Below are 15,869 nucleotides of genomic sequence, written 5' to 3' on the forward strand. Positions count from 1 at the left end.
CCCAACCTACATGCAGTCTATCCAGTATCCAGATAAGAACCAAGGCAGGAAGGGTAATAAGCCACACTTAGAGAGCTCATTAAGGATGGCCCAACCCTTGTCCTGGCCTCCTCTCAATACTCAAGGACAATGTTGCAATCAGTCCATAGACCCTTGTAACAGATAGCCAAAAGCCCCTAGTAATAAAAGTTTATGAGCAGAGGAGGAAAGGAATGTCTGTTTTCACAACACACCCTGGGGTTTTCCCACTCCTTTGTCTCTGCTCACAGCTTTCCTGGGGCTCTCCCCGATACTTCCACCTGTTGAAATACTGCCGATTAATATTAAGGCTATTTCCAGGTGCCATTTCCTCTGTAATATCTTACACGTGAACTTTTTCTGAACCTTCCTGAAAGGCATTTATCACATCCTGCCATGTGTCACATCATGGTAACATTTGTGGGTCTTTGACAGGTGAACCTTTGTCCTTATTGCTCTAGGAATCTGTGTTCTCCATCACTTCCTGTAGTCTCTTTGCTAGGCCACTCAGGACCCTTCCTCTAGTTTCAGCTTCCCTTCACCCAATAGAGTATGTGCTTCTTGAGAACAGAAATTGTCTACTTATACTTATATCTCCAGTGTTAACAGTCTATGTATACTTGTATCTCCAGCATGGTATTTGGCACATTGGGAGTCCTAAATAAATGCTCTCTCTGTATCTCTCTCTTTTGTTCAGTCATTTTAATCATGTCTGACTCTTAATGACCCCATTTGGAGTTTTCCTGGCAGAGATCATCGAGTGGGTTGACATTTCCTATCTATCTTTCTATCTATCCATTTATTCACCATCTATCTATCCATCCATCCTTCTATACAAGCATCTCTGTGTCATTCACCCATCTGTATCTCTCCCTCAGTCTACTTCATCTTTCTAGGCATCCATCCATTCATCTATCTTCTCTCCTCCACCAAAAAGTAACCTCCTTGAGGACAGGTACTAGACTAGACACATTTTTTTTTATATCCACATAGCACAGGACCCATTGTGTCTTCTCCGACCATGGGAAACTTTTGAGATGAAGCATGGGAGAGGAGTACAGGGAAACTGGATTTCTCATGTCCTGACCATTTCTCCACACTGTGGTTTCATCATTTGCCCTGAATGTCAAGAACATATGACAGTTACAAACCAAAAGAAGGCAGTCTGTAACTCTGCAAAGGGCTCTAGAAAATATGCAATGACCCCTCCCTCTTCCTGTACCACCCACCATGCCTATCTGAGGAAGAAAGACACATGAGCTTTTACTGTGGCGCATTGATTACAAAATATGTATTGCAACTGGAAACTGTGACCAAGGATGAGGACAGATGAGAAATAGGGCAGGCTCTGCCCTCAGGGCCAAACAACCTGCCAGGACACAAGGGTGCCTGTCTTTGATGTATTTTTTCCCTCGGGTGGTCATTTTTGGGAATGCCTGGGGGTGGAGGGAGCTGGTCCCCAGTAGAGTGGGAAGGTAGAGGTGGGGCCATAGCCAATCAAGGGTCCCTGGCTAGGCTCAGGGTCTCCTTATGCAACCTCATCAGTGAACTGGGTTCACCTGGGGGCCCCCAGAGGTTCCTGGGGCTTCTTCTTCAGGCTGCTTCTTCCGGGCCTCAGCAGGGGGCCGAGGTGGGGGGTTGCTGGGTGGCTGCTTGATGGTAACTCCCACTTGGAGTCGTTCCTTGGGCTTCTGCTCAATAGGCCTCCACTCTTCTCCCCGTATTGCAGCCTAAAGAAGGGGAACCAGGGATGGGTGTGCTGGTCTGGGGTGGGGGTGGTTCATCTCTACCCAGAAGCAGAGGAGCTGCCAATAAGAAGCACCATCCTTCCTCCCCCTCCTCATTTCCATTAGGTATGAACCCCTACTCCAGGGATATTCTTGCTCCATCTTAGGGACATTTCCTACCTAGGAGCTCCTTCCCCATATATCTGGAGGCCTCCCCTACCTCTGGGTTACTAAGTCCTTTCACTCCCTTATATTGTACCTATCTTTACACATCAGTTATCTGCATTTTGTCTTCTCTAGTAGCATGTGAGCTTTTTGAGAACAGGGACCATATTTTTCCCCTTCTTTGCACCTAGGACAGGGTTTGTCACACAGCAGGTGTTTAATAAATATTTGTTGATTGATGGACTGAATGACCTTTGGGACACAGCATGGAGCAGGAGAAAGCCAGATCTGGAGTCAAGACCTGCCCCTGTGACCTGGACAAGTCCCTTCCCCTTCTTGGCCACAATTTCCTCATTTGTAAAGTGAAGAGTTGGGACCATTTACATGTTGTCTTTCTCTATTAGACTGTGAGCTTCTTGAAGGCAGACACTGATTTTGCCTTTTGTGAGCACTTAGCACTGTGCCAAGAATGCAGCAGGTGCTTAATAAATGCTGACTAAAATACTGTAAAGTTAAGCAACTTTGAAAGACTTAGGAACTCTGATCAACACAATGATCAACCACAATTCCAAAAGACTTGTGATGAAATATGCCATCTACCTCCAGAGAATTAATGGACTCAGAGTACAGACTGAAGCATATTCCTTCCTTCCTTCTTCCTTCCTTCCTCCCTCCCTTCCCCTATCATTTCTCCTTCCTTCCTCCCTCCCTCCCTTCCTTCCTTCCTTCCTTCCTTCCTTCCTTCCTTCCTTCCTTCCTTCCTTCCTTCCTTCCTTCCTTCCTTCCTTCCTTCCTTCCTTTCCTGCTTGACATGGCTAATGAGAGAATTTGTCTTCATGACTTTCTATTTGCTAATAGATTTTAGTTTTTCTTGCCTTCTCAATGGGCAGGGGAGTGATCAGGGAAAGGGAGAGAATTTGTAACTGAAATAGATGAATTTTAAAACAATGCTTGTTGGCTGTATGACTATGGGATAGCCCAGGAGCAGAGGGTAGGGGTGAAGCAGCATTGACTGTTAGACTCCTTCTCTCTTAAGTCAGGACACAGGCCATGAGCCCCCTGGCTTATTAAAAGACACAGGTCTAGTTGTTTAGCCTTTCCAAGCCTCAGTGTCCTCCTCTGTGAAATGGGTATACTAGTAATTAAACTTCTCTGCTTTTTTGGGGTGGTTGTAACGATGTGGTTTGTAAACCTTAAAGTGCTATAGAAACCGGAGTTATTATTATGGTTATTACACAGCTGGCCCACCAGCAGAGGGCCATAGGCTTTGAGTTGCCTCCACCCTGACTTTGCACTGAACCAGTCCCAAAACCAGCCTCTGTGATCAGAGGCCCCATTCCTGACTGTCTGGCTGAGGTGAAAGGTACTGTCCATGGTTCTACACAAGACAGGGGCATTAACTGGCCCACACAGGAATCAAGCTCAATGATACCTGTGGCCTCAGTAGCCAGGCTGTGTCAGGACCTAGGTATGACACACAGCAGACAGAAGACCCTGCTTGTGAAGGAAACACACTGCCTTGGGACCAGCATGGGGAATGAGGTGCCCCACATGGAAGGGTGCTGCCTCCTCCTCACCCTGAAACACCTCTCTGCTCTTGGGGGCCCCTTCTCCCACTGCTGAGTCCCTCCTGCACTCTTGGTTTTGAGACAAGCCCTAGGCCAGCTGTCCTTCATTCCTTTCAAGGCTCTGCTTCTGCCCGGAATTTGCTGCCTTGTAGATTCCCTTCCCACCCCTTTCCTGTTCCTTTTATGCATTGTCTTCTCCACTGTAATGTAAGCCTCTTGAGGGCAGGAATGGCTTTCTTTTTTCTTGTATTTGTATTCCCAGCACTTAAGACAAGCACACTGTGAACACATAATAAATGCTTGCTGACTGACTGACTGACCTGGCCTTCCACTTGCCCTTGGAGCTCACAGGTGTCCTCATGGGATTTAAAGTTATCAAGGTCATCAACTGGCATAATCCCTTCACTTTACAGATGAGAAAAAGTCCAAAGAGGAGATGGTATTAAATGTTGTGACTGGGATATACCTTTCCCTGGAGAATATCAACCTTTAGGGAAAAGGCAATGTGGGACAGTGGCTAGAAGAGCTGTCAGAAAGGCCTGGGTTCAAGTCTTATTCCTGATACATTGAGCCTGCAGGACATGACAGGTCCATTCTCAGTTTCTCTCCATGGAAAATGGGAGGAAGAAATCTTTCCCTTCTGAGGTAGGTTCCTTCTAAAAGCCCCAAATCCAATGACTCTAAGATAGGGATGTTAGAAGGAATCCAGGGCTGGGAGAAAAGGCTGTGTTTATGTGTACAAGATCTGACTCACCAGGAGATAGATCCCACTTGCAATGGCCAGACAGACCGTGTCGAGAATGGTGGCTAACAGCACCCCTACAGGGACCGCCAGGCTGTGGAAGGAGAAAAGAAGGGAGTCACCAATGCAGAGACATCTTCAGGGATGAACAGATTCTCTGCATGATGCTGAAGAACCTTGAATAAGAGGGAAAGCCTGCTATGGGGCATTTGCTGGCTTTCTGCAGCCTGGGCCTCTCTTCTCTCTATTTTTAATGATGTCTTCTCTATGCAAATTACTTCCCAGTCTGTAGTTTCATCCCCAGTTGCATTCTTTTTCCATCTATCCCTTCTTCCCCACTTCTACAATAGGCACTCTGTTACAGACATTCATTTCTTACTATTTTAATGGTTTTCATGCCCCTGGTCTATCCTTTTTTCTAATGCATCCTTTATACTAAAGTAATCTTCCAAATTAACACTCTGATGCATTATTCTTGCTTAGATGTTATTAGTAATTCTGCATTGCCCCTTGGAGAAAAAAAATAGATTTCTGATCTACCGTGTTTCCCCGACAATAAGACACTGTCTTATTATTTTTTTGGACAGAAAAACACCAGAGGGCTTATTTTCAGGGGAGGGCTTATTTTAATGAACATTGACAGCAATTTTAATAAACAGGTAAATGTGAACAAAAAAATGTACCTTTATTCAATAAGCAAATCACTGGGGAAGAACAGGATGACGCGCTCACTGCTACAGCTCTGATTGGATGCAGCTCGGAGCGCAGCGTGCGTTTCACCTGGGGGATGGGGAGACGGTGCATACAGAGGGTACCGTAATGTAGCGTGTAGCGCAGGGGATCACCTTCACTACAGTAGCAATCTCAATAGGGCTTATTTTCGGGGGAGGGCTTATTTTAGAGGAATCTTACACAGTAAGGGGAGGGCTTATTTTTGGGATAGGTCTTATTATCGGGGAAACACGGTAAGCATTCAAGGCCTTTGATAATCTGGCTACAACCTACTTTTCTAGCCTCATCTCCTAGTATTCTTTCCCTATGTTCCAATAAAACCCCTAACCACTCCATTATTCTCTCACTTATGAAGCCCTTCTCCCTGGTACTGCTTTTACCTTCATTTATACCCTATACATTGTTCCTAAACAGTGTATTGGAATATCCTTGTTCCCTGTTAACACAAACAGACCTTTTCTCTGCCATTCAGTTACCTCTCTTCCAGTTAAATTCATCATATCAAAAGATATCACCCAATCCAGATCCTGGTGCTGCACAGTTGTTATCCCTTCTTTCTCAAGAAGTTTTAGTACCTGGCTCATAGTGTTCCATATATACTAGCTTGGAGTCATTCTCCCTCCATTCTCTAAGAGTTCAGTAACTGGTTCCCAGTATTCTCCTTCCCTTATAATAGGGAACTACCTTCACACACCTTGACCTCTCTGTTCCTTAATCTCCTAAACTCTCATAATCTACTTTACCACTTACTTAGCCCCAAATTATTGATCTTGATGACAAGATCGCAGGTCTAGTCATGCCTTTGATCTTGCCATCATGATCAATCATTCTAAAATTCCTTCATCTAATCATAACCTACAATTCCACCTTTACCTCATTCCTCCTAAAGCAGTTCTTTGTCCTTATGACCTCTAGTCTTTCCCTCCTCCATTCAGTTCTTTCCCAGACAATCATCCCTTCTCTGCTCTAACTTTTCACCCTTCACAGCCTTCATCCTATGGTTAATCACTTCAATATTACACTGTCTTCTGCTCAAGTTCCTTGTTGCCCTATATATGTCCATACCTTGCCATGCACCAATCCTTGATTACTCCTACATTGTACTACCTCTGCTTCTCACTTGCTGTTGAATAGAGTAGAAGGAAGTTTTTCAACTGAACTAACTGGGTCCATTGCAATTTTATTATCTAATCTCAACAGCCTTACTGTAGCAAAGCAACCTTTTTTACTTCTCTATAAACTCTTCTCTCTTCAAGCTTTCAATATATTCAATCACACTCTCTTGGGAAAATAGAGGTCATTTGCCATGAGCTCCCTCTTCCTCCCTTCTCTGCATCTCAGAACCCTTTGACATCCTCCTCCTTTCTCTCCTTTATTCCTGTTTCTGAAGAATTGACCCTTCTCACCAGTCTCAGCCCTTCTATCTGTGTCCTTGATCATATTCCCTTCTTACTCTATCATAGTGCCTTCAGTATCATCCCCTTGTCCCTATTTACTAATTCCTTCCAGTTACCTCCAAATATATGCAGATCTCTCCTGGCCTTCAAAATTATTGACTTGACCTTATCTCTCAAGCTGTCATCCTTTTTTTCTCTTTCTTTTTCCTGTCAGTCTTCTAGAAAAAAGCTGTTCTCATTGCCTTCACTTCCTTGCTTTTCATTCCCTTCTCAGTACTTTGCAATCTGGATTTCAGACTCATCACTCCACTGATAACTGTTCTCTCCAGAATTACCAGTAATCTCTTAATTTCTAAATCTGATGACCTTTTCTCAATTCATCCTTCTTGACATCTCTTCATTACTTGACATCACTAACCATCCTCTCCTTCTGTTATTCTTGGTTCCCTTTCAACCTTTCTGACCACTTCTTTTATATCATCATCTAAATTGTGTCCCTTAATTGTGGGTGTGCCCCCAAAGCTCTGTCCTGGACCTTGTCTTTCAAGATTTCTTTATTGGTCACCCCCATCAATTCTTGTGCAGATTGACATAAGATATCATGACCTATGACTTTATTCTAAGCGAATGACTTCTAGATGTCTATACCAAGCCCTAGTCTGTCTGAGCTCTGGTCCTGTATTACCACCTGCCTATTGGACTTTTCAAACCAGGTGTCCAATAGATATCTCAAAACAACTCCTTCCCATATCTTACCTTCCCCCACCTCCTCAATCACCTCTTCCAACTTTCCCTTTTCATTTTGGTCACCATCATCCTTCCAGGCATCTAGAATTACAACCTAGAATCATCCTCAATTCTTCACTGTCCTTCACCACAAATAGCCAGTCAGTAAACAAGTCTTGTCCTTGTTTAACTTCACAACCACTTTCACATCTATTCCCTTATCTCTGTTTAGTCAGCCACCACCCTAACTAGTCCAAATCTTCATTGTCTTTCATCTTGCCTTTTAATTGATCTGCCTCCCTAAGACTTTCCCCTCTCCAGTCCATCTTGCACATAGCTATCAAAATTATATTCTTTTTTTTTTTTGCTTTTTGGAGGGGGGAAGGCAGGGCAATTGGGGTTAAGTGACTTGCCCAAGGTCACATGGATAGTTTTGTGTTAAGTGTCTGAGGCCTGATTTTAACTCAGGTCCTCCTGACTCCAGGGCCAGTGCTGGTGCTCTATTCACTGCGCCACCTAGCCGCCCCCAAAATTATATTCTTAAAGCACAGCTCTGATCATGTCTGTAAGCCACTGTGGAAAGAAATTTGGAACTATGCCCCAAAAGCTATTAAACTGTGCACATCCTTTGACTAAGCAGTACCATTACTAGGATTTTACTCCAAAGCGATAAAAAAAAAAAAGAGGAAATGAACTCATGTGCAAATTATAATAGTTCTTTTCTGGGTTGCAAAGAACTGGAAACTGAGGGGATTCCCATCCATTGGGGAATGATTGAACAAATGATAGTACATGAAGATGATAGAATATTATGTTGCAAGAAATGATAAAAGAGTTGATTTCAGTGAAACCTGGGAAGATATATGAACTGAAGCAGTGAAGTGAGCAGAACTAGGAGAACAATTTATACATATCAACTATGTAAAGACAAATGATTTTGAAAGACTTTGAAACTGATCAGGTCAGAGACTAACAACAATTCCAGAGGATTCATGATGAAATACCTTCAGATAGAAGTGGTAGACTCAGAATGCAAGTTTAAAGCCCATCACTGGGGAGCTGACCATGATGAATGCTGGAATTTGTTTTGCTTGACCATACGTATTTGTCATGGATTTCTTACTTTCTCAGCGGGTGGGAGAAAGAGGGAGGAGGGAGAAAATTAGGAACTGACAGTGAAATAAAATTGAATTTTAAAAATCTTAACTCAAGTGACATCTTTTATATAGGAACTTTCTTGATTACTACCTTCCCTTTGCTACACCTGCTAGTGACCTCCACAGCAAAATTACCTTTTGTATAAATGTGTGTGTCTGTGCAGAGACATAGATAGTTGTAAATACAATGTAAATTGACCCCATCACAAACCCCCATTGCTTGGCACAGCGTCCACAGAGGATCCTGAAACTACACTTGCTGATGGATAGGTTTCTCTAACCAACCCCATCTCTAGCTGAAAGGGAGCTCATTTTCCTCACATTGTCGATGGCATTTTGTCTATATGTGGTTGGTAAAATAAAGGGATTTTTTGAGAACGGTGACAATACTATTTAAAGTCTTGCCAAAGCAATCCATTTCCTAGGCACAAATCCCCAGGAGGTTACAGAGAAAAACAAAATTTCATGCATACCAGATTAGTTTGAGCACCACTCTCCAAACAGAAAGGGTACATGCAGACTAGGAGCATGGTGCAGATAGCACCGAGGCTGTGGGGGCGGTCCCCAGGGACACTTCAGTGTGTAAAGTTTTATGGACATCTTTTGTTTCTACGTTTGCTTTCAGTTATGTTAGAGCCATTGTGTATATTGTTCTGATTTTCCTTATTTCACTGAGTTATTTTACTGTCCATAGAAATAATTTCCATGTTTCTCTGAATTACTTAGATCCCTCACTTCTGTTTTGGACTTAATCTGTGATTTCATGGAAATTGGGACCTTCTAGTGAGGAGAATCCCTCCCCCAACTCAGGCCAGCCACAGTTCTGCCCCTGCTCTGCTACTTAGTCTTTGGATCATAAATTTAGAGCTGGATGGACCCGACCCCCCCAGTCCAATTCCCTCTGAAGCCTAAAGGGTCACAGTCACACAGCTAATAAGTAGCAAAAGTCCTTTCAGAAGCCTTTACTCTATACACCACTGCCTGTCCTCGATCATTGCATGGGATACTACTGAGAGCGCTTATGACTCACTAAGTCCCAGAGCTCTTAGGAAGCCAGGTCTTCCTGACTCTAAGGCTAGCTCTATGCATTAGACCACACTGTCTCATCATCAGTGGTACTGAGGCTAGTATAGTAAATATTGAGACTTTGTTTTTGCTTTGACCTCCTGGGGATGAATGCCCAGAAGTGGGATTGCTTTGTTACTTGAGCAAATAAGACAGCTTGATCACTTTTTTCATATAATTTTTATTTTTTCCAAAATGTTTGCAATTCATAGTTCTACCGACTCTATGTAAGCACTGACTTGATTTTTGAGAGGCAGCATGGTAGAGTAGAAAAAACTCTGGTTCAAGAGTCAGAACTGAGGTCTGTCAATCGCGGAAGCCAGCGAGGGGAGGAGGGGGAGTGGTGCAGGGAGGGGAGGAGAGAGGGTGGGGAGGGTCGGATTGGGGAAGGGGGGAACATCTGGCCGGCCTCGCCGCGTGTCCCAGTGGTGCGTCCTCCCACCCCCTCCCTCTCCCGTCCCCCCGCCCCGCTACCCTCCCCCTCTCCAGCTCCCTCCTCTTCCCTCTCGGTTCCCTCCCTCTCCCTTCCAACCCCCCACGCCCTCACTCCTCCCAGGCGCTGCGCTCGCCGCCTCTCTGGCTGGCTGATGCCACCGCTGGGCTGCTGCCATGGGCAGCCGTTGAGAGTGGGGCCCTCTTCGCTCCGCCGCTCTCCTCCGGCTGCCAACCGGGACAGGAGTGAAAGGGGTGTGGGGGAAAAGGGAAGCCGGCGACGGAGCCCGGGCTGGGAGGGTTGGGGGTGTCGGGTGGAGGGGAACAGGAGGGAGGGGACCGGAGATCAAGGAGGAGGAAGCCCACCAATTCCGGGAGCGGCGGGGGCGAAGAGGGGCAGGAGAAGGAGAAGGAGGAGAAGGAGGAGGACGCGGACCCTGCGGCGGCGGGGACGCGATGACTTAGGGCCGCTCCAGGGGGTTATGAAGACAGTATGGAGTTTCCAGACCATAGTCGACTTTTGCTGCAGTTTCCGAGAGAGCAGAGACATCAGGGTTTTCTTTGTGACTGCACGGTTCTGGTAGAAGATGCCCAGCTCTGAGAGCACCTAACTGTGCTGGCTTCATGCGGCACGTATTTCCACCTCTGGACAAAAAAGCCATTGCTCACCTGAACAGCGACATTGTTACAGCCCCAGCTTTCGCTCTCCTGCTTGAATTCATGTATGAAGGGAAACTCCAGTTCAAAGAATTGCCCTTTGAAGACGTGCTAGCAGCTGCCAGTTATCTCCACATGTATGACATTGGCAAACTGTGCAAAAAGAAGCTGAAAGAGAAAGCCAGCACGGAGGCATACAGTACCAGAAAGGAAGATGCTGCAAGTTGTTCGGACAAATGGAGAGCCTCTCTGATGGCCGTAGCCACATGGCAGGCGACGTGCCCAGTGATGAAGATGAAGGACAAGATTGACCATCTTGCCCAGCAGAAGGCACTTGGCGTCTGAGCCTGGGAACATGTGGATGAGTGGATGAGATCAGACTCAGCAGGCATCCCCCAGATTGGCGAAGCAGATACACACGCCACAGCAACTGGAAAAACAGTAGCCAGCCCCTGCAGCTCTGGAGTCTTTGTCCCAGAGGACATGCTGAGAAACAACCTGGTGCAGGTGGAGGTGGAGGTGGAGAAAAGAGGCTTCCTGTGATGAGAGGGATGTTGGCACTAATGACTGTGACATGGAACGGAGCGCTGTGAAAGGAAGTGTGTGCACTAATAACAGGGTGCAGGATGAGCCGTTCCATCTGGCTCCGATGAGGGGAAGACTCGACCTTGAGAGAGTTAGATGGGGACGACAAAGCAGGTGATGATGATGTGTAACTCCAGAGAATGAAAGGTGGAAGGGAACATAGACAGCGCTTTACTCCCTTATGTCTCAAAAATACTCAGTCCAGCTGGCCAAATATTCATGTGCCCTCTATGCAACAAAATGTTTTCTAGTCCCCGTATTCTGCAAATTCATTTAAGCACGCACTTTAGAGAGCAGGATGGGATCTGCAGAAACCTGCTACTAATGGCAATGTCCCAACATGCTCCTTGTGTGGTAAGACGTTTTCTTGCATGTACACCCTGAAACACCACGAAAGAGCTCATTCAGGGGGAAAGCTCCGCACTACTAGCCAGTGTGGGAAGAACTTCCAGTATTCTCACAACCTGAGCTGCCATACTGTGGTTCACACCTGGGAGAAGCCACATTCCTGTAAGTAGTGTGAGTAGTACCCACAGTCTAGAGACCTGTACAGACATTTTCAGAAGTTTCACTATGAGTTGGTGAGCTCCTTGTCTGTTAAAAGTGAAGCACTGAGCTTACCTACTGTCAGAGACTGGACCTTAGAAGATAGCTCTCAAGAACTTTGGAATAAATATATATATATATATATAATATGTATGCATACACACATATAAGTCTATATATAGTTGTGGTACAGTCTAAAAGTAGTCTTGGTTCCTTGAACTAAAAAGTCGGGATATAAATTTGTTTTTGCATTTTGGGATAGCATGAAAAATTTCGCTAATTTAGCATACTTATTTTTAAAAATAAATGATAAAAAAGTGTTTTTTATATACAACTGGGAAATAAGATATAAGACACTGGGGTATAGAAATCTATCTTGCCCTACCAGAAAATTAGGAAGGGGTGATGGGAGAGGATATAAGAGAGAACAGATTGGGGAAAGGGATCTTCAGTAGGCTGGCTATCTTGGGGTGGGGGCAGGAGAAAGACAAGGAGAAAATTTGTAACTCAAAATTTTGTAGAAATGAATGTTGAAAACTAAAAATGCCTCCCCACCCCGCCCAAAATCAAACAAAAAAAGAGTCAGAACTGAATTCTAGTACCAACTCTGATACTGACTGGCTTTCTTTATGTCCTGTGGCAAGCCAGAGAACTCCTTCCTGTACCTAGAGTCAGCTGTAAAATGAAGGCTAGGTGAATTCTAAGCTTCATTTCAGCCCCACTACTACCAGCATGCTCTTGTGGAATTATTTAAACTTACTGGAGCCTTTAAGAAATTATCAGTGCTACTCACTTGACTTTTTAATCACAGGAAGAATTATAGTTTAGTGTTCTTAAAATAGTTGTGTTCTTCCCTCCTTAAATAAAGGGGTGATAGATGGAATTTTTTCAAAGTGATAGGAAAGTATATTGACACATTGTGTCACTAGTATGTAATGTTGCACTTAAGTGAAACAGTGATACTTTTGAATTCTTGCATTGCTTGTCCTAACTAACTGCGAGTGTAACTACATTTGGAAATTTTATTCAGAGTAAAATCTCTGTGGTGCTGCCAATACCCATATTTAATTCTTGTCTCTTAGAGAGAAGTCTCTGAAAAAGCCAGCCCCACCTCCAGCCCCCCCACAGTCCACCAAAACCGTTACCCCTGCACCAGAGCCAACCAAACCAGGAGATAACCGAGAAGCGAGAAGGAAGGACCGCCCAACGAGAACCCCACCCAGGAGGTGAGATCCTTGTGCTCACCACCATTTCTGGGTGCTGTACGTGAGCAGTGCCAATGTGAACTCTGGCATACATCAGGATATGGTCAGCTCAAGAACCCAGAAGCAGAGTGACAGAGAGGAGATTAAAGATCTAGTCTTCCCAGGAACAAAAGTGCTGTCCTGTCTAGTAGAGTATGCCACTGGATTTGGAAGCAAGAGGCCTGACTTTTAGTTCCTGCTTCACCACAGACTAGCTTTGTGACCTTGGTCAAGTCCCGAAGTTCCCTGAACCTCAGTGTCTTTCTGTAAAATGAGAATGACTATTTTGCCTATACTACAGGGTGGTTGTAGAGACTAGATGAAATAATGTATATACAAGTGCTTTAAAAACTAAACTTTAAAAGGATACACATTTATCACCATTATTGTTGTTGCCATTTTTCATCATTAATATCCCTTAGAGCATGATACTAATGCTGCCAAGGTTGAAGGTTTAGTCTCTAGACAGGCCATGTCATCTTGCTTTTTGCTACTAAAAATAGTGTTCTATGTTCACAGGTGCAACATGTGGAATTGAACATGTAGCAAAGTAGGGACCAGTAGGGTCTCTTTCCATCTAATAACTTCTGTCTCATTCCATGGAAACAAGTTTAATGTGGTGATAGACCATGTGAGAATGGTCAGTATCCCTTCAGAATTGGCATGAGCTGTGGCTGAGGTTTTCTTTTTTTTCCATCAAGAAAATGGAGTTATAATGGGCCCTCAACTTAACATGTAAAAAAGTTTGTTTGGCTGAACCAAGGGTTGGAATTGTTTGTCTCTGATAAGTTAGTGGCCCCATCACAACGGAGGGACATTGGCCTAGTCTTCAGTCACTTGACATTGATACTAACAGGATGTCCAATTGTGTTGCAGGCGGACCATCAGCGGCAGCATCAGCGGCAGTGCCAGTAGCTATAGCGGATCTAGTTCCCGATCCAGGTCATTGTCAAGATCTCTCTCTAGGTCCCATTCCCGATCAACTTCTGCCTCTATTTCTCCCTCCCCATCAGGGTCCAGGAAGTCCCAGTAAGCCTAACGGCTTATTTTCTTACTCCTTCAGTTTCTCCCTTTCTGATTTCTCTGGCACAGCCCCAGGACAAGGTGACATCATCAGAGTATTATACATGAAATTTGGGAATTGGTTTTTCCTATATTTATGTTGGTGTGTATCAAGTTGATTACCATTACTAATTTTTGTCCTTATTGTCCAGTCAGATAACTCCCATTTTATATAGTCCTTTAAGGCTTGCAGAACCCTCTGAGTACCTGTGAGGTAACTATGAGCATCTATGAGGTAGGTAATACCAAGATTATTTTCATAATTTTAACAGAGAAGGAAATAAGCTCAGAGAGGTTAAATTACTTGCTTATGGCCATACACCTAATAGTGTCAGAGCTTGGGATTTGAATGCAGGTTTCCTAAATTAAAAGTCCAGAATTCATTCTGCCATAGTATACTGCCTAGGAAGATGAAGATAAAATTAATTAGGACAGTCCAAAGCAGATTTTGTCAGCAGCCAAATCCTAATTGTATTTGAATCCTTGAAGGTTTATTTAGTTCAGAGCCAGACCAAAGTTGGACTCATGTGTGGAAATGAGAAAGATTTTTCACCAGATGACATGTGAATTCACAAGAACTAAGCTAAAGAGTCCACCATCTTGAGTGGTTTGTGGATGTTCCTTATTTCCACAGGACTGAATCCTAATGACCTCTTTTGTCAGCAAAGGAAGGGACCCTAGAGACCATCTGGCTTAAACTATGACTGCTTTTCTTGTGAGAAAATTTGGCTTAGAGGGAGGAACCCACACTGAGATGATGGAAGCACCTGATCTATCCCGAGATTGCCAATTCAAGGTTCTTTCCATTACACAGTTAAATAAATGTTTGAATGATGGAGGAAAGAAGAAGGAGTTGTTGCTGATTTCCTAAGGAATATGATATGAATGGAACATCTTAAAAAGTTTGGTCCATTAGATCAACCTGTGTCCCTGCTTTCATGGGATCTTTTCCAGGAGCCAGAAATATATTAATGAAACACTTTGCAGTGCTTGGGGATATCTGTCCCACATGATGCCTGCCCAGATTCTAGCTTCACTAGAAAAAACACTTGCTCCAGAGAACAAGTTACTGATCTCAGCTTGGAATGCTCTTTTCATCTGCCTAATGAAACTAGCTGGGCTTATCTCATGTTAATTGGCTCTTGCTTGGGATACCATTGGCAGCCCTGGAGCTTACTGACTAATATATACACAGCTTTTGTTTTCCTCTTTCAGCAAGCAGGGCATGACATATAATCAATCCAGGGTGGGGAAAACGAACTCTCTAAAAGGCTGGTGGCTCGTTTCTCTTCACTTGGCTTGGTAAATTGAGTCAATTTAAAGGCCTTTGTGGACACAGCTTTTTTAAGGCTGGCACTGACTGAGGGCTCTTCAACCAGACATTATTATGCTTATTCTGTGAATAAGCTTTTGGGACAGAAGTAGCAAAGAGAAATTTAGGCTTAACAGAATGGAAAACTTCCTAAAAATGAGAACTGTCTGAAAGTAGAGTGGTTAGCTTCCCCCAAAGGTAGGGGTTCTCTGTCATGAAGGTCTTCAAACAAGTTAAATAAGTAGTAGAAGAAACTTTCAGGTATAGGTCAGACCAGATGACATCTGAAATTATGTGTGGTATTTCCAATGAAACTAGCAGAGGAGTTGATACTATGGATGGGATATTTAATAAGAGTTAACATTTTCCACCATGTCATTTGATCAAGCAATTCTGTGAGGTAGATGGTAGATAGGCAGATTTACATTTAATCTCTTATTGATGGAGGAATTTTGTCCATAATCATTGGGAGTCAGCCCAGGTCTTCTCTTTCCAAACCCAACTGTCTTTCCACTACAGTAATAGCCCTCATTACTTTGGGAACATAAATATGTCCTGATCATTTAATTGTAAGACAGCCACAAAGACAGGTTGCTTTTTTCTGGCAAAATGAGAAGAGAAAGGCTTACAAAATAGAATCCCAGCATCTTAGAACCAAAACAAACCTTCCTGCTCATCTGGATGTGGAATCAGATACTTAGAATGCCAGAGCTCAGAACCTTAGAACTCAATTG

At 44.0% G+C, this 15,869-nt stretch overlaps 1 protein-coding gene, 1 long non-coding RNA gene and 1 pseudogene across 2 annotated transcripts; 2 read left to right on the plus strand and 1 right to left on the minus strand.

Moving 5' to 3' along the window:
- Positions 1 to 1,279: 1,279 nt before the first annotated feature.
- On the minus strand, positions 1,280 to 6,025 carry LOC138168306 (cytochrome b-245 light chain-like). Its single transcript, XM_069097381.1, has 3 exons — positions 6,018 to 6,025; positions 4,233 to 4,314; positions 1,280 to 1,748 (listed from the first exon to the last, which is right to left on the minus strand). Exons 1-3 carry the CDS (start codon positions 6,023 to 6,025, stop codon positions 1,560 to 1,562), a joined length of 279 nt encoding a protein of 92 aa, XP_068953482.1. The 3' UTR covers positions 1,280 to 1,559.
- Positions 6,026 to 10,189: 4,164 nt separating this feature from the next.
- On the plus strand, positions 10,190 to 11,475 carry LOC138168308 (zinc finger and BTB domain-containing protein 18-like; annotated as a pseudogene).
- Positions 11,476 to 12,486: 1,011 nt separating this feature from the next.
- LOC138168309 (uncharacterized) lies at positions 12,487 to 15,258 on the plus strand. The gene is made up of 2 exons (XR_011170093.1): positions 12,487 to 12,743; positions 13,638 to 15,258. It is a non-coding gene; the product is annotated as an uncharacterized lncRNA (long non-coding RNA).
- Positions 15,259 to 15,869: the final 611 nt, after the last annotated feature.

Source organism: Petaurus breviceps, unplaced genomic scaffold, assembly GCF_028583685.1.
Source record: "Petaurus breviceps papuanus isolate PSGF00001 unplaced genomic scaffold, PetGlider_PUasm1.0 363, whole genome shotgun sequence".
Lineage (NCBI taxonomy): Eukaryota > Metazoa > Chordata > Mammalia > Diprotodontia > Petauridae > Petaurus > Petaurus breviceps.

What these genes read in the sequence shown, in the direction of transcription:
- LOC138168306 (XM_069097381.1), bottom strand. An exon ending in CAAGTGGGATCTATCTCCTG is followed by an intron (nt 1,749 to 4,232) that starts GTGAGTCAGATC and finishes CCCCTTCTTTAG; the next exon opens with GCTGCAATACGGGGAGAAGA.